The following is an 18,826-nucleotide window of genomic DNA, read 5'->3' as shown; positions in this document are numbered from 1 at the left end:
GTGACGGTCCAACATCAGGTAGGCTTACAATACAGGCTCTTTACAGCTTAACAAAGTTGTTAATGTTATTGAAATAAACCCACAGCCCACTTACCCATTTTTCAGAATTTGAATCTGTCTGCACTATGTCCAGAGATAGCCCTCCCTGTACGTCACCTAGCAACACGTTTCTGGTGTGTAGGACAAAAATCCACGCAGCTGACCTGCAACAGAAACGCCACACTCGCGCAACGCAACCAGTGTGTAGCCGGTCGTACCCGGCTTGTTATGAGCACTGGTATGTTGGAAAACTTTTAGGATTGGCATCTCAAGAATTTGCCTGAATATTTGGCACCCTTTAAGCGGCGATGCTTGCAATCTGTCATGGTGAACGGCTGATTTGATGTCATGATATTAAGTTACAGTTCAGCAGGGAGCTTAGCTAGGACCTGGTGGCCTGTCTGACCGTGATGTAAATGATATCAGCGTTTGCCAGGTTTGTGTCATCAGGTTATGATTTTCAGTTGTGGGTGTCACCCGTCATCACGTGCGTCCAACGAGAACACAGTGAGGCCTTTACAACTGCAGGCTTCATAGTCTAAGCAACTGTAAATGTCCCCTAAACCTCTGCGATTTTGGCAGTAAATTCCTCAGGATTCATGAAATGCTAAAAAATGAAAAGTATACAAAGAGACAATTCCAGATATCAGCCAGGTCCCACTTGACATCTATCAACACACAGCAAGGCCGAGAATAAAGTGCATGCATGATAACTATCTCCTCCATGATCTGAATTAGTCTGCTTCATCACTACTTTGAGGCACAAGGCAGCATCACTTGCTCTCCCGCATTTTTAACATCACCAATTCCAGAGCAAAATAATTAATTTTATTAAATAATTAATATCATTTCATTATATAATTCATTTTAGGATATAATATAATTCATCCGGTTGTTTGAGGCACACTTGCTCAGGCAAAGTATTACTGTCACTAATGTGTAACATCGTTACGAGCCATAGTGAACAGCGACACCCCCCAAGGTGTTGCCTTTGAGCAACTTTCCAGGAAAACGATATCTAAGAACTCTGTAAACAACTTGCCCGTTTTCATCATAGGTATTCATGACTAGGAACAATACGTAGTTAAAAAAAATACTCCTTGAAGGAAATGAGTTAATACTCGAATTTGATCAAAGCATAAAACAATTTTAAAGAAACAACAACAAAAACAAGCATTCAGAAATCTAGAAATATATGAACTGGTGTACTCTGTGTTATACATTGATTACATTTAAATCATGGATATCTGAAAATGACATATTAGAATTATACGATGACACACATCTTTAAAACAGAATATATACATGTAAAATAAAAAAAAACAGTGCAATGCTGATCGAGTCCTGATGATATTTGAGCTTCTTGGTCAAGTAGTCCAGCTGTTCTGTTGTAAGAGCATGAAGAAAAGCTTCCTAAGAAACAATACATTTGCTGACACATCCTTCCGTTTGATCTCAGGGGGTTCGGTTTGATCCAGAGATCCCCCAGACCCTTCGGCTGGAGTTCGCCAAGGCCAACACCAAGATGGCCAAGAACAAACTGGTTGGCACCCCCAACCCCCTTCCCTCCCAGCAGAGCCCCGGGCCACAGTTCATTAGCAGAGACCCATGTGAGTACTTTGCCCATTTGTCCTCTTACTTTCTGTCTGTGTTGCTGCTGCTTCCTTTGGCCGTTAGTTGCTCTTGTTTGAGGTAACTGGACAGCTGTTTCCCTTTTTAAGGATGATTTGTCATCAGTAAAGCAGATGTGCTAAAACTCAGCTGTGACTATACATGGTAAATAGAGATTCACTTGGCTGCTAATCACTGAAAAGCAGATTTTCTCTTTTAATGGTGTTGTGTTTGGGCTTTGTTGAAACATTGTTTTCATGTGGAAACGGGTTCATTGCATTTCACTTAGTAATCTGTAACCAACATTTGCTCCTCCCCAACTCTTCAAGTAAAATCTTTCATTGAAATTCCGTGCCGTGATTGCGCAACTTGAGCAGAGTTCTCCACCTAAATGACACATGCCCCCCTGCTAGATTAATGATTCATAAACAGTTCATGTTCACTGTTAGTCAATTATTTGGACTCGAGGCCTTTTGAGTATCAGGCGGGTATGAAATTTGCTAATGCAGCGCTGTACTTTTCTTCTATTTAGTCAAATATTTGTCTAAGGGGCTTAAGGATTCTGATAGTTGAACATGGGCCAGCTGGGCTTGTACATTCTTCCTAAATGACCAAACTGCTCTTATCTTGGATCTTTTTTTGCTAGAGAAAGGGTGTGTACTCGGGGAGAAAATGGAAGGAAACGATTAATGAAACCATGACGTAATGACTAGGAGAGGAATTGCTGTCATTTCCTGATAAGAGATGTTTAAATAAGCCCGTTTTCTGATGGTGCTATGATTAACACTTAGCAGGAGACACAGAGAGCACAGGGAAAATGTCCTTTAACATTGTACGGCTATCTGATGGTTCTCCAGTGAGCTGCCGTTTCTGATTCTGCGTTTTAAACGAACACATACTCTGTACCACTCTGCACTGTCACCTATCTTTTCACTCAGTCACTACGCTCTTTTTTTCACCATCACTTTATACTCTACTCAATGAGTAATTCTGGGACGGTATCCTCTCATTTTATTCTGAATTAAGTCAGCTTTTCTGATATTAGTAGTTTGGTAATCCCTGCTACCCTTGTGACTGTTGCTACGCTTGTTAAACTTTCCATTTTCTCACGGGACATGTGCAGTCCACAATAAAAAACAGAGACAGATAAACCTCTCAAAACACAAATGTAGGCTTTTCATTTGTGAATGACAACTGGCAGAGGCGTAGCTAAATAGCTAATTAATCTAACGTTAGTTTTATGACTTGGTTGAAAACGCCATCTTCGTCTGACTAAGTAATGCTTCCAGTTGACTAATTTTAAAAGTAGAATTAGGATTAAAAGGGTCCTAAATATGCACTTGATGCAGCATTTTAGCTTAATGCAAGGTATTGTGCTAAGTACTGAGGCTGAAGCTACATGTCTTAGGCAAAAAGGTCTTCCATCAGTTCATGTACCATTTAGAAGACTTGTAGTTTAACATTAAATTCAGAAACAGTGTTATTGTATTACAGTGTAGAACTTGAAAGTTATAGTATTTTAAGTAGGATAATGATACAATATAAGCTCAGGCTATTTCCTTCTGTTTTCACTTAAAGCTACAAGAGAAAAGGCTTTCAGCTCGAGGAATAACCATTATGTTTGTGGACGCCCATGCTAACGACTGTAGCTTAGTTTTGAGCCGATAAATACACAGTTTAATCTGTTTCACACACTTTCGCTTTTGTGTTTTTTTGGTTTTGGAAATGTAAAAAAAAAAATCCTCCATCCTCCAAACTCGATAATCTGCCAGGAACTATCGCTCCTCCTACAGCCCGATGCCCACTGCTTTGGCATGTTGAGAAATCCGAGGCTTGACAGGCCTGCCATGCCTAGTTGCCGTTGCTAAGCAATGATTGGACATCGTTGTTTAAGGGTTTTACGAACGGTCCGTTGGTTTAAAACAAATGAAACGCGAGGAAGCTACTTCAGATATTCACCTGCAGTGCACCTCCACGACCACCTCCCCCCCGCCGCCCCCTCCACCCTGTCTCTCTAGCCACCCACCCATCCACTGGCCACTCTCCTCACTCCACTCCTCCTTTTCTTCTTTCCACAGATGAGCTCACAATGCCCGCTCTATATCCCAGCAGCCCAGACGTGTGGGCATCATACCCGCTGTACCCGGCGGAGCTGTCGCCGGCCCTTCCACCCGCTTTCACCTACCCCTCCTCGCTCCACGCTCAGGTAACCTGCAAACCCACCCCCTCCTCCCCCACCGTAACCACCGTCACCACCTAGACCACTGGCCTTCGCCTCTTCCTGAGCCCACCGCACAAAAACCTGCTGCCGTCAGCCCTCAAATCCCTTTCTGCTCCATCCCACAGGCGCACACACGACACAGTCTGAGCACACACACACCACAGTCTGAGCACACACACACCACACTGTCATCTGCTGATTTACTGATCTTCTGATTACCTCTCCGTCTCTACTGCTACTGCTCCAAGTTAAACATGTATTGTTTTGAAGTCAATGGGGTAGTTTTGATTTGGGAGAATTATGCTACTTTTCTTACAGTCGGGCAAACTCATGTAGTCGGGCCTGTGTAATGTGCTATAACAGTCCCTTTATAGCTTAAAATTGCCATTTCTGAAATACTGATAGTCATGATAGCAATGTTCATCTGATATGAATGTACTCCATCAAAGTAGGAAATGGATGCGCAATTGAATATATTGAATTTGTTTATTGATAGTGAAATAATTGGCTTTATAAATATTTAATTTACAGGGTGTAGCCCATTTTTGCAGACATGTAATGCTATTTTACCCTTCTCTTGAGATGAACTGCTATCTAATCCCATTAACTTCCAGGAATCGAACTAAACTAAACTAATAATCACTGCTCACCAAGAAAGGCATCCATGGGTGTGACTGACTTTTAAGTGCTCTGAGTAGGAACAATAGAGCTATCCCAATAATTCAAAATGGCACATGTTTCTACAGTAGAAGTTGAATGACCAATTAATGCTGATTGCAGCCAGTCACTAGCTCTCTGACTCTCACTTTTACCATGTCACTTTATTTATCCCAATTAGAGGCATCATCCGTACAACTGAAAGCTTCAGTGGTTTGCATCATCATTTGACCATCACCTACTTCATTATTAAATCCCTCCTTTTCAACCAACCATGATCCCGTTTATTGAGGCCTTCTAATCTGCACAGCTCCACTGTGAGTTCACATAAGAGTTCATTATTGATCTCTTGAAATTCTTCTCATGAAGCCTGTTTGTTGCTGGCTGACGCTAATATGATCTCAGTATTAGACGTTCTGTTTCTGAATTCTCATTTGTTGATTGGTTTTTAAATCTTGTAATGATTTCTCCGTACACACATATTACCATGTCCGGGTTATTCCATGTCTTTTTTTTTTAATCTCTGCTAGGAAGTCTATAGATTATATTACCATACATAATACAGATACCAAGGTTATTTAAGTATGAAGGCCCCTAGCAAAGGTACTAAATCTAAAACTCAGATGATGTCAGAATTTAAGATGAGTGCGAGCTGAATCTGCCTAGCTGGCATCTTTTTCACATGTGAGCACACACTGACACAAAGCAAATCTGGCTTTGAGATTTCATTAGGGGGTTATGGGTAATGTTAGCATCTCACAACCCCTTTCTGACCTTGAAAAGATGCTGATGTGAGAGATAAAAATATGTATATGAACCGGTCTTATGACGCACACAAAAGACTACTTGTTCAAATCTGTTTTATGTTGACGTGAGTTCAGCTTTCTGGCTCCCTGGTTGATCAGCTGCTGTCATCTTTTAGATTACACTTCTCTTATGTGATTGCTAAATGTTAGCAACTGGCTGGTAGCAAAGCAATAGCTCTCAGAAAACCAGTAAGTCCTCCTGTGGTAACTGTCTTGCTGTAACACATTTTACATGCTAATGTCAGAGATTAACTAACTAGGAAAGAGTAACTTACAAGATTTTAAGAAAGTTTTTGGCAAATATGCTTATTCGCTTTTTTTGCCGGGAGTTAGATGACAACATTTATACCGCTCTCATGTTTTTATAGTAAATATGCAGCCACAGTCAGCTGCTAAGGCTTAATTCCGACTAGATCAGTCTCCCCGGCGATTTGCCGCAGGGTTGTGCGACGGTAGGGGTATCACTTAAATGGCCCGTTTGTGTGACGTCCTGTTGTGTTCTTTAACCCCCCCCCCATTCCCCCCCGTCAGATCGTTTATAGATCTCAACATTTCCGACCGCACTTGAAGGCAGCGTCATTTCACGGAGAAAGAGCGAAAAGAGACGGCGCGATTGTTGCTGGAGCTTGTTACAGGAAACAGTCAGCTGTTACACAAACTCCTGGGCAGTTAAGTGCTTGTGTTTCGTTTTATATACCCTCATAGTGTTTAAAACTTTCTTGTGGCAACAATAGAGGCAGTGATGTTTACTGTATAGGACTCTGCCTCAAAACGCACTGCCGTTACTGATCGCCGGTTACATGATTGGTCTCCACAGCGCAACGTCGTTTTTTTGTTTTTTCGTCTCCTCCTTTTGGCCGCCACTGCCAAAATGTGTGAATGTGAACCCGGCCTAAAGATTGAAGGGGGGGAGGGGGGATCAGGGAGCCTTCCTTGAGTCCTGTCACTGAGGTTGGCAGGCAACCAGCAGAGACTGTCACTGCACACGGCCAAGAAAGCAAATAAGCGTATTTCTCAAAATGTGAAACTATTCCTTTAAATATCTTTATTCCTTGAGGTTACATAATTTTATTACAGCAAAAGTACTCAATAAAGTGAATATTACAGTACAGTTTGTATGAAAACATGTACGAATTGTATATAAACAATTATCTGTATGCATATGTTTGTGCGTGTGTGTTAATGTATGTGTGATTACGTGTGTTTAGATTCGCTGGCTCCCACCTGCAGATGGAACTCCTCAGGGATGGAAGTCCAGGCAGTTCTGCTGAAGTATGTGTGAGTAACAACACACACAAAAACACACATGGATGTGGGTGTACATGGGTGTACATTGTGCCTTGCTGTGAAAAAACATGAGTAAATGTTATGACACTTGGTCTAAACAGGCGCTGAGATATTCCTAAATATATGCTGGGAATATCACAGGGTGTTACTACATGCACATGGTGTGTTCAAATAAGCAACCCTTTTTTCTTGCCCTCAAACCTCACATGGAAAACCTCCATTCAGCTAGCTGCCAAACTAACCACCTAATTACTCCTATTTCTGCCAGTTGACAACATATGAGCCTTTTTAGAAGTAAGTGTGGAAGTGTGAAGCCCAGTGGGTCAATGGAGCCACAGCCAGTCCTCGCACATCATCACATACAACTTAAAAGATGCAATTTTGAAAGGGAGCGCCATTTCTTTTCCCGACTTAAGTCACAGGGTACAGAGGGTTGACTTTTCCGATCGATGTGATGCTTGATCTCAGGCATCAAAGGCAGCAAGTCAAACAAAATATCCAACAAGCTCTGATGCCAGTGTTTTAATAAAGCGGACTGAGTGGCGCTCAGCAAATATGACTAAAATGCTAATATCAACTTCTTTTGATAGGTAATGTTATTATAACCAGTGATGAAAGCCATTCAGTACATTCACTCAAGCACTGTCCTTGAGTACAGATTTGAGATACTTGTGCTTTACTTGCGTATTTCTATTTTATACTCAACTACAACTTTCAATTCAGAGGTACTTTTTACATTTATTTATGTGTGCAACAAATTTCCCTAATGGGACACCAAAGTATATCGTATGGTACTGGTAGCTGTAGTTCGTAGATACATTTTGTTGCTACGTCTACATACACAACATTGACATACTTTTACATACATACTCATACTCATTTCACATCATGATGCAACATTAGCATTCATTTGGAGTAGGGTTTCAGGTGACCTGACCATTGTAGGTCCAATCTTCTCTCTTCTTTTAGCTCTGTTTTAACTGTTGAAAGTAATATCTGGCTATTTAGCTGCTAATAGCTAGCTAGTTGCTAACTCTATTTACCATTTTGTGCCTGGCAGGTAGCATACAGTCAGATAACCAGAGTTTTTTTTTGCCTCAAACAGCCGCTTGCTTTGTCTAGCAACGACATTAATGAAGGCAGTGAGCGTGAACCAAAAACAGTAAATTTGCAGGCCGTTGAACCAAAACAACGAGCTGGAAGAGGCTGACATGTTCTGCAGAGCTGAGGGGTGACATTTCTCTCTGGGTTCATCACTACCAGCGATACTTTTCACATTATAATGTTATTGAATTAGTTCAGCTTTATTAAGAGGATCTGAGTACTTCTTCTACCGCTTATAATTAACTGATTATAATAGGATTCTCTTCAGTTTCAGAACAATTCATTGATTGTACATTAAGATTATACATGCAGGCAGGTTCTTTGGAGGATCAGAGATTATACTTATTGGTTCCACAGATCTGCCTACTGCGGGAAGGACACTTGTATTTCACTTGTATGTGAAGGAAAGTGTATTACTGTGCACACGCTCTCACACAGCCATAAAAAAACACTGAATATGGTCGTATAATCATGTTGGTACTGTACAGCAGATATTAGGGCATGTTTGCCGTTTTGTCAAGCCCTGGCTGGATGAAATATATTTTTTAATTTAAAAAAGATTTTTGGGCATTTTCACATTATGAAAAAGTACGCAGTGGAGAATAATAAATACAGAAAGAGACGGAGGATGTGATGCTCCAAAAGGTCGTAAATGTGGAACATGCACCGTGAACTGCTGAGGTATCTGGGTACTGCCAGAAGGGCCGTTTTTATTAAAAACTAAAAAAAAAAGGATTAGCATGGGGCTAAAATAAATGCGGCATTATTTAAAAATAAATTGCAGATGAATTAATTATAGTGGCGCTGCAGACAGTACACAGAGCAGTTGGATTCTAATAAGTGCTGAGATAAGTACATGAGACAACTGTAACCATGCATGAGAGCTACACAGGCCTCGCTCTCTGGTTCAGACCAACTAAACGCTGTTGTGCTTGTAGAAAAACAAAACCACAAAGCACAACAAATCCCCTGCTAGCCTGTGTATCTGTGTAGACTGCCTGTGTCCGTCCGTGTGTGTGTGTGTGTGTGTGTGTGTGTGTGTGTGTATTTGCACTCGGCGCCAGTCACACTGTCACCAGTAACCTCCCTCCAACGCACTGGGACAGGAAGAAACATGTTCTCCCGACCCCTTAGGGAGTGAGTGGGGGGAAGGGTAGTTAGCATGGAGGCTACCATTCATCAAGCTGTTGATTGGTGCTAGTCCTCTTCTGTTCCCTTCTAACCCTGCATCATAGCTGACTTATATATTTCCAAAGGCTGACAAAAAAACAAGAGGTTGGAGTAATTTGATGTTTTGGGGGATTTTGTCTCCGTCAGAGGGGGCAAAGGAGGAAGGGAGTGGAGGAGGGAGGGGTTTTGAGGAAATAATTACTCCTCTATCAAACCAGGAGGAAGTTGTTAGGCCGGTCAGGCTGCCCCAGTGGATATTAGCCCCTCAATGAAACAACAACATCCCCACATCCGGCTCTCAGTAAAGGGTGAAGTGCAGCTGAGACATCATGTCGGAATATTATTATCATTACAGGCCACTGCATCACATATACACAAATGCAACACACTCAAATCATGTAGTGTGCAGTGTATGTGCCCAATCACAAGGCCTCTCACAGGCAAATGCAAAACAGCAGGCACATAAACAAAAGCGTTGAGGTCATACAAATGTCAAAACTGTGGACGTAAGACTTTTCTCCAGTTATTTCTTGAAAATTGTCCACAATGTTATCAGAATTATCCAGATTAACAATTTGATTCAATTTTATTTATAGTATCAATTCATAGCAAGAGTTATCTCTCTCAAGACACGTTACAGATTGAATAGGTCTAGACCACACTATAATCATGGATTTTATATATATATATATATATATATATATATATATATATATATATAGTACCCAACAGTTCTAGTAATTCCCACAAGACATGGACACTGTTTCTGGAAAGAGATGTTGTAGATTTGAGATTTAGTATGACCTGAACAATTTTGTCCAAAACTATCTATGTGACTAAATATCACTAAAGGTAAGTGAGAAAATATGATAAAAAGTGTATATAGAAAAGGTGGGAAACAAGGAATATTCCTACTTAGGATATTAGATATCTAAATGCATATCACCTTCCAAAACACTTCCAAGGACTACTTTCCATTCCCCAATCATGTCATCATATGTATCAACAAAATGGTTATGAGTATCCATCAGCGTGTTCACTTAATATAAATGACTTTGCATCTAAGCATGCCGTTAAAGTTTTTCAGTGTAGTGGTGTTTGCAGCTCAATCACACTGGAAGACATAACTCCAAGTTAAGTACGTTTGTATAGTAATAGGGATGTAGGGACTCAGGGTACACTGTATTTCTATGGTAACCATGATTAAAAAATAAATAAAAGACTGGTCGTTTCCTACTAACCGTCAACTGTCAGTGTTACTGTTCAGTTAGCCTCGCTGCTCATTTTGTCCCTGACATTTTTCAGCTTTGCAAACCACCAGCTTACATGTTTTTTTTTTTTTTTTGTGTGTGTTTTTTTTAACCTTCCTCTCTGTTCAGTGGATACACTCAAGTTAGAAACAGTCTCTTGATGTCTTTATGCGGCCTGTGACAGTGGTGTTACTTATTTGTGCAATGCAGTCTGCTAGGCATTGTGTTTGGGAAACACTTGAAACCATTTTAGCTGCAAGACAACAAGAATAAACTTGAACCGCGGTTAGAGAGATAAGCTGTCTGTGTTGCACCACCGTTGTACAATCCGTCTGCTATTGATGGGACATGCGTTCATTGAAAAAGAGGCTGCGTTTCTGAATTGCAACTCATGCTGCGGGCGTCTGGTGACGGCAAACCTTCACAACGGGAATTCAAAGTAGCTTCCAGCTCCACAGTTCTGGGAGGCTTACGGTTGTCTCAGCATCTGACGGACGGGGACCGCTCACGGTCATAGTACGTGGCTTTCCTAATCAACTGGCGTCCTGCCTGTCAAAGAGAGCGCAATTTTGAAATGTTCATTTACAGCAGTGTCACTTCATGGCAGTTTAAACAGGTAGTTCCCCACTGCGGACTCTTTTCAAACATATTACAATGCAAGTTTTTGTTATTGTAATACCCCTGGGCTATTCATTCATGTTGAATGTTTTTGAAGCAGAATTATATTTGACATTCATGCTCTGGCACGGAGCTAGATCCAAAGACAACCTAATAGTGGACATTAATGCCTAGTGAACTGGAGGGAAAGGTAATCCGGATTTTCCATCTGACAAGACATGGTGGGGGAGTTGCGTGTGTGTGTCTGTGTGTGTGTGTGTTTGTGTGTGTGTGTGTGTGTGTGTGTGTGTGCGCGCACCTGCGCCTGCCCACCCTGGGGCACTTTTTGGCCAATAGCCTGACAAAACCAGTGGTTCCTGTCTCCCACTGGAGAACTGAGGGCCAGCTGGGGCCCCTTCTAATAAGGAAGTGGGACTTTATTCCTTAGCCCCCCACTGACACACACACACACACACACACACACACACACACACACACACACACACACACACACAGAGTATAGCTACACTGTGGCCGGGTCTCAGGAGCTAGATACATGTCAGCAGCTGCATTCATCACCACCCCAGCTCCAGCAGCCATGGCTGGTATGTGAGAAACACAGCCAGGGCCTAAAGGCTTTTCTCTGGATTAAAAGGGCTTCAGACAGGGCTCTTTTTCATGGTCGTGCCGCACAGGTAGAAATCGTAAAGGACCGTACGAGTGTTTTGTAACTTGGCTGCTAGTGTATAAATGTATCTACCCGGCTCCTATTTTGACAAGATTAAATGCAGACTTGACGTTCGCTGTGGTGGATTACACAATGCAAGAGTGTGCAAATTGATTCTCATAGCATACAGTGATGCCAGATTGGGTGCCAAAAAAATACCTCCAACGTTCTAAAACACAGCAGCGTGGTCCTTTTAAACATGGTCTACAGACGGTGGAGAGCTAGAGCATTGCACTATGGATTTTATTTTGTATATATTTAAACAAGTCTTCTCTCTCTTCATTTGCAGCATGAGATCACTGATCCCTGATAACACAGGCGGGAACATTTGCTGCGTGAAGCCTAGCTGAAAAGGGAAAAAAAAGAAAAAGAAAAGAGTGCACACATTCAAGAGAAACAGTCGCCTCCCACATTCTCAAACACTACTTGTTTGCCTATCTTACATTGTGCTCCTGGGCCGAGTTATTGGATGTAACACATTAAGCTCGCGAATCACTAAACCTTTCCCTAATCCGCACCGACGTGTTCAATGATCAACCCAATCTTTAACCTTGGTGTCTCAGCCAGAACAAATAGGGTGGCCTGGAAGTATGCGTCTCCTTAGCTTAGCCAAGCGGCTGTATGAGACATCGATTCCCTCTTCCTTGATTGAACGCGCAACAGGGCATTAGCTAGGCCAGCCGTGCCCCTTCCAAAACGCACACTCTCTGAACGGGGAACAGTTCTCAGCCCGTCTCCCTTCTTCCCCTGCAACAGTCTGTCTCCTGCTTTCTGTCTCTTAAGGTCATGTTTGGTTTACTAATTGTTTATTGTTCCAGTCTCCCCCCCCCCCCCCCTTCTCTCCCCCCTCCAAACCCGAGTTTCCACGGTCTCCGAGACATGTCTATTTTTGGTGACACATCTGGGGGTTGGTCAGGGGTCAGAGTGTTGACCTTTCTCTTCGGTCTGCTGGTGGAGTTGTGGTGGAAAGGAATCATGGGAGATACGGTTGTTAGGCAGAAGTTCAACACAAGGACTTAAGACTGTTGTCAGCTGACATCCTGTGTGTCACATTTGGACTTTGAGCTTGAAAGCTTTTGCAAAAGACAGCGAAACTTGTCTTTTTGAAGGGTTGGTCTGCTGATTTTACATGTCGTAATCAGTTTACCGGCTAGAGCGTGCGCTAACACAGTTTTGTAATGTTTGCTGTGGCTCTGGAGGAGCTTTGTTGAGTGTGAGAAAATGACTTTAGAGACACTGCTCAAGGCGTGGGCTCGAAGACAACACTTTAAGAGAAAGCCTGCATTACAAATCGGGGGGGGGGGGGGGGGGGGTGTTCAAAAAGTGTGTCCGTTTACTAGACAGAGAGCATCAAATGAAAGCTTGAGTTGCATTATGGGAAGTGTGGGATAGGATCCAGTGTTTTTTGAAGCTTGACCCATTTTAGGGACTTAAATTCATGATATTGCTGCCTTTACTCTGTCGATTTTCTTTCCCCCTTTCTTTTAAGTCCAACTTTAAAGGTCCCATGGCATGAATGTTTCACTTTATAAGGTTTTTTAACATTAATATGCATTCCCCATGCCTGCTTATGGTTCCCCAGGTGGCTAGAAATGGTGAAAGGTGTAAATCAAGCCCTGGGTATCCTGTTCTTCCTTTGAGAAAATGAATGCTCAGATGGGCCGATCTGCAATCTTGCTCCTTATGAGGTCATAAGGAGCAAGGTTACCTCCCCTTTTTCTGCTTTGCCTGTCCAGAGAATTTGGCCCACCCATGAGAGAGAGACAAGTGGCAGTTGGTCAAAGCCACACCCCCAGCCTCCACCTTGTCTTGTAGGACTGGCTCTAGTGGCTGTAATTCTGCAACATGGCTAAATTACAGGAAAGAGACTTCAGATACAGTATCAGGGGACCACTAAGGTCTATATAAAAGAGACTTCAGATGCAGTATTAGGGGACCACTAAGGTCTATATAAAAGAGACTTCAGATACAGTATTAGGGGACCACTAAGGTCTATATAAAAGAGACTTCAGATGCAGTATTAGGGGACCACTAAGGTCTATATAAAACCATCCAAAGAGCCCCATGTCATGGGACATTTAAGGAATAAATAAATAAATACCAAATTGATGGCGTATCCCTTTTTAAAGCTCAGCTTAGCTCCATACACAGCTGTACTTTGCTTTGGATCATGAGGTCCTGTCTGGTTTGAGTTTGAAGGATTTTGTTGATGTTGAGTCAACACCTTAAACAGCCTCAACAGAAACACCCCACCCTCAGTCAGGAGGGCGCTGCACCTTGTTCCCTTCACTAAGACTCTGCCTCCTTTGCGTCCTCAGGTTTCTTGATGTGTTGGGGGCCCGGGGCCCGTGACGGGCGTTCCCTCTTTGTCCAAATTAAAAACCAGGGGGACTGCCTGCTCCGGCTGTTAAACCCCCGTCCCGTCGGTGAGTTTAACGGGCCCGACTTTGTGCCTTGAATCCAACAGGCGGGGGCGTGGGGGTTGTAAATCCACCTCGCTCTCCCCCGGGCCCATGTCCGATTTTTGAAAGTGTAGATTTGGGGAAAGAGGCTGTAAAAGCTCGGCGTTTGGTGGTTTTCGCCTCCCAAAGCATCTGCTTGAACGAACGCAGCACCCCAAACCCCGCCCCAAAAACATTTTAACTTTCGTCTGTGCGTGCTTCATTTTTCTAAACCAAAATTTTTTTGAAAAAACCCCAGACGCATTTTTTGAACTTTTTGTCGGGGTGTGTTCTGTGTGTGGCCCGGGCTCATACCGGCGGTGCAAAAAATGGGACGGAAAAGAACAGTTTTTTTTTGTGTTGTGGCCTCACTGAGTATTACCTTTGTGGTTGTGTAATGTGTTTGTTCGTGCCATTCCCACGCCCCCTGTTTTTCATTAGTTAAGGTTTTGGGGGTGACCATGGAAAACCTCCCCCCTTTTCTGTTTCTCCGTCCTCCCTTGGCAGCACCCCTCGGGGGCCTCGGACTTTCTCCCCCAGCCTCCATCACCATCGACACCCCCCCCCCCCCCCCCAAACCCCCTAAAGTCCTTTCCCAAATCTTTTTTTGTTTTTATATTTTACTACAAAATTTTCCCGCGCGCTTTGGTTTTTTGGCTTTGCCCCCCCCCCCCCCCCCACCCCGACACTCAATGAAAGGGACTGCCGGCCCTGTAGCGCTAGGGGGCCTTTTTCGTCTCCTGATATGCAAGTGTATAAGGTGAAATTTTAGCCCACTTCGAGGCCAACGTACGGAAAAAATTTCGGCCAAAAACGCTCCGGGTGATGTTATAAACGACAAATTATTACTTACTGTATATCTTTATCAATGTTTTTACGATTTCAAATAATGTGGACCCTGCTTTGCAAAAAAAAAAGAAAAAAAAAACAAAAAACCCAAGCTGTACATTTTTAGTATTTTAAAGGGGGAAAAACGAAAAATATTTTTGACAAAACGTGGTGGAATGGTTTGTATGATGGGCCATGTCGTGCTTAATTGGGCGGAGGGGAATTTCCTTTTTAAAAATTTTTCTTTTTCCCTTCCCGTTCCTTTTTCCATTGAAATTGGGTAAGTCCCCCCCGCCCTACCAAAGCAGTCCTGTGGGGGCTCCGTCTTTTTTTAAAACCACCCGGGCTTTTTTTGGTTTTGCCGGGGGGTGTTTTTTTGGTTTTTTCCCCATGGGCGCCTATTTTGGGGTTTTGTTTTTTTTGGTCCTTCCCCGGTAACCCCATGGAGTCAACCCCGGGGAAGAAGGGGGGGATTAAAAAGGGCCGCCCGGTGAAGGGGGGAGGACCCAGAACGAAAACTGCAATGAGTCAAAAGGGAAAAGACCGTGAGGGGGAGAGGGAAACAAAAAGAAAAGGCATTTTTTTTTTTTTATTTTTTTTTTAACTGGAGGACTGGGGAGTGGAAAACCCGGTTTTTTTTGTAGTCCCGCTGTTTTCGAAGATATTTTTTTTTTGTTTTTTTTTGGGCCCCCAAAAATTATGAAAGGACAATTTAGAATTTGGCTTTTTTTTTTTTTTTTTTTTGGTCAAAAGGGAGCCAAGTGATTACCCAAAAATGGAAAAACAAGGAATTGGGGGTAAAAAAAAAAAGAAAAAAATATTAATAATCTTTTTGTAATTCTGGGCCTGCAATAACGTCTTTGCTGTTTGACATATTTTCGCGTGTCAATTCCGTGACTTTTGGGACCCCAAAAAATTCTCATCAGGTCGCAGTCTTAAAAAATTATCTTGATTCTTGACTTCTTCTGTAAGGCCGGGGCCCAATTTTGATGTGGGGGGGATCAAAACTAAATACTGTAAGAAAAACAAATCTTTAGCCCTGGTGTGTACAATCATATTGGAGTGGTTGAATCATATAGTCAGTGTTTTTGATGAATATTACTAATAATATGCACACTATGTCAACTGATATTCTGGAGCAGTTTTTGCTTTTAGAGACATTTTTTTAAGGCCAGGTGTGGCACCAAATTTATTAGAACAAGTATTTATAAGGTGTGTGTGTGCGTGTGTGTTTTTATGGGTATTATGTTTCCTAAAAGATGCCCATCATATAATTAATTGTAAGTATTACTGTAAGTTTAATTGTATATTCATTTGGTAATTTTCTAGAGCTTATTGTGTTTGTATCTGATATATGAATACTGTTTTACCTTCATAATTCACTGTGAAATCCAGAGAAATCCATTGAACGAATGGGTCTTTTTGCCAGCAGTGCGGTACAGATGTTCCTGGAAATGAAAATGACGACCCCCCCCTCCCGTTGTCAATGACAACTATTCCTTTCTCCTTTCAGTATACCATGTGCGTACCTGTGTGTTCTGTGCATGTTCACGGCATGTGTGTGTGTGTGTGTGTGTGTGTTCTTTTCTTTTTCTTGATGCATACAGTACTGTTGATGTGGATGTACTTTAGCCGCTGTAAGGAGAAACTGTATTTCAGTGAATTGCAGATGGTTTTTGTTTGAACCCCCCCCTTCCCCCCCCCCCCCCAAAAAAAGTGATCAAAATGAGTTTTTATGAAAATGTTAAATGAAGACATTTCAGGCCGTCTGCCATTAAAGATTGACCTCATCTCTGCTGTCGTGATTACATTTTTTTCATTTTTCTGAATGTTATTGTGAAATGCCTCATGAGACACGCTTTAACTTCATGTATTGCAGTATTGAGCCCCAAAACTACACAAAAGAATTATCAGAGCAATAGGCCTAAAAACACCAATGTGTATATCGTCAAATCTGTTCCATAGATACTCAAAAGGAAATAAAAAGAAATACCAGTATAAGATGTCATACTTTACTTGTGTCTAATGTAAACGGCCTGTTCTTACATAGCGCTTTTCTCATCTTTATGACTACTCAAAGGGCTTTTACACAGTACGGGAACCATTCACACACATTCACACACATTCACACACATTCACACACTGTGGCCGAGGCTGCCGTACAAGGCGCCATCTGCTCATCAGATAAACACTCGCACGCATTTACACTCCGATGGGGCAGCATCGGGGCCAACTCGGGGTTCAGTGTCTTGCTCAAGGACACTTTGACATGGGACTGCAGGGCCAGGGATGGATCTACCAATGTGTGTGGGGGTGTGAGAGACAGAGAGAGAGAGAGAGAGAGCGTGTGAGAGAGTGTCTTTCAGTCTGATCAGCTGATTAGAGGATTTTTCCACAAACTGATTCCTTTTGTCACATTTGGGGCTCCACACTTGAAGAGAATCCCAACTTGTAGTTACCCTTTTTTTTCCCCTACAAAGAAATCCACCTGCACCAAGCTCTATTTCCTCTACCTTTCTCTCACACTTGTCACCGGCTAACACCTCCCCCTCAATCCTAGGAGGCCATCAAAACATGATGTGGGATCCTATAAAGTGGTTTTGTGTACCAGGGGAGCCGGAGACCTCTCACTACCCTCTGTAAGAATAGCCCATCTATCTCGGGCTGGCTACCCCCGGAGACAGAGGCCACAGCCAATTTAGTTTCTCTCTTCGCTGTCTCCTCTCTTCGGTCTGCTCAGTCACACCGGGTGGCCCGCGCCAGCGTCTCACGTGACACACGCTCGTCCATGCCTGGAAGGGGTTACACAGAGTGGAGTAAAGTGGGGGATAAAAGTGCCTGTGGGTGCATGCATACATCCAATTGGCAACACTTTGTAATGGTGTTACTCCCTTAGACAAGTCCATTAGAGAGGTGTTTCTGTCCCCTTTCACTCATTCTTAACCCCCCCCCCCCCCCCCCGTTGTTAAGCGTCCTTGGGTTTGTGAAAGGCGCTATATAAGTCAAAATTATTATTATTATTATTATTATTATTATTCTCTTCCAGTTGCAGCATGTTAGACAAATGTCCTTGCTGAAATGGTTTTATGTACTCGTCACCGTGCCATCCAAAGCTACAGTGGAATTAAATATCTCATACATCGGAATTTTCCAATACTCAGACACTAGGGTCTGTATTTTGTTGTTATGTCCCTAGAACAGCAGTAAAACATTGACCACGGCTTACTCTAACCGTGCCACCGTGGTGTGCGATCTAACACCTCAGTTACACACAGTACCGGATGAGAGTGTCAATTCACAGTGTGTCCATGATGTCTCCTTGTGACCTCATCCTCACATGTCCATGCAATATGTTCACGACTTGTAAGCAGTTCAACCAATAACTTGTCCTTTTCAATTGTTATTCATAACTAACCTAGAGTGTAGCCAGAGAACAGGATGTCTACAGCCATGCTACTGTTGCGCTATGAGCTGAATGCCAATGTCAGCATGCTAACATGCTGCCGTTTAGCACATGTGTTTGCCATGTTATTGTTCTCAGTGAAGTGGGTTAGCATGCTAGCATTTAGCTAATTACCACCAAACACAGAGTACATCTGAGCCAGTAATTGTGCAGGTGTTTGGTCACAAACCAAAGTAGAAGAAGTTGAAATGTTGGCCTGATTATGGCACTAGATGTAAAGTCAGGAGATCACCAAAGTGACAATTTATAATAATTATTCTGTTTTTTAATGACTACAATTCATTCGTTAGAGACCATGAATTTATGCACCACATTTACCTGGTTAAGAAGCTTTTCATTTCCATTCTCTGGTTGTTTTGCATGTGAAACATTTGTACATTTAGTTTATCTAATATTATAAAGACATTGTAATACCAACCTTTGTTTAACCCTTGTGTTGTCTTCCCGTTGACCTGCAACTTTGTGTTTTTTTTGGGTTGAAATTTCAACATTTTGTTCTTTTTCTACACTTTTCTCAACGTTGTTGTCAATTGTATTCCTATTTTTTGTCACTTTTTTGACTTAATCATGTTTTAGTCAATTGTTTTTGAACAATTTCTTTGTCCCTTTTTCCAGTGTTTTTGAT

At 42.4% G+C, this 18,826-nt stretch overlaps 1 protein-coding gene across 5 annotated transcripts in view; it reads left to right on the top strand.

Annotated features, from left to right (window-relative positions):
- Window positions 1–14,621, top strand: part of LOC116707318 (RNA-binding protein with multiple splicing) — a 36,162-nt gene extending 21,541 nt beyond the window's left edge. Inside the window, exons 5-9 of one of the 5 annotated variants that reach the window (XM_032544633.1) lie at window positions 1,499–1,649; window positions 3,729–3,856; window positions 5,866–6,003; window positions 6,543–6,612; window positions 14,414–14,428. In XM_032544633.1, coding sequence (XP_032400524.1) covers window positions 1,499–1,649; window positions 3,729–3,856; window positions 5,866–6,003; window positions 6,543–6,605 — 480 coding nt within the window. In that variant the 3' untranslated portion in view covers window positions 6,606–6,612; window positions 14,414–14,428. Of the gene's footprint in view, window positions 1–1,498; window positions 1,650–3,728; window positions 3,857–4,709; window positions 4,846–5,865; window positions 6,004–6,542; window positions 6,619–14,413 lie in introns of those variants that run through there. The other 4 variants (XR_004336464.1, XR_004336465.1, XM_032544634.1 and 1 more) reach the window with 4 other exon arrangements.
- The last annotated feature ends 4,205 nt before the right edge of the window (window positions 14,622–18,826 follow it).

The sequence above is a fragment of the Etheostoma spectabile genome, chromosome 19, assembly GCF_008692095.1.
Source record: "Etheostoma spectabile isolate EspeVRDwgs_2016 chromosome 19, UIUC_Espe_1.0, whole genome shotgun sequence".
Lineage (NCBI taxonomy): Eukaryota > Metazoa > Chordata > Actinopteri > Perciformes > Percidae > Etheostoma > Etheostoma spectabile.
Note: the sequence above shows the minus strand (reverse complement) of the source record. Positions and strands in the feature narration are given on the sequence as shown.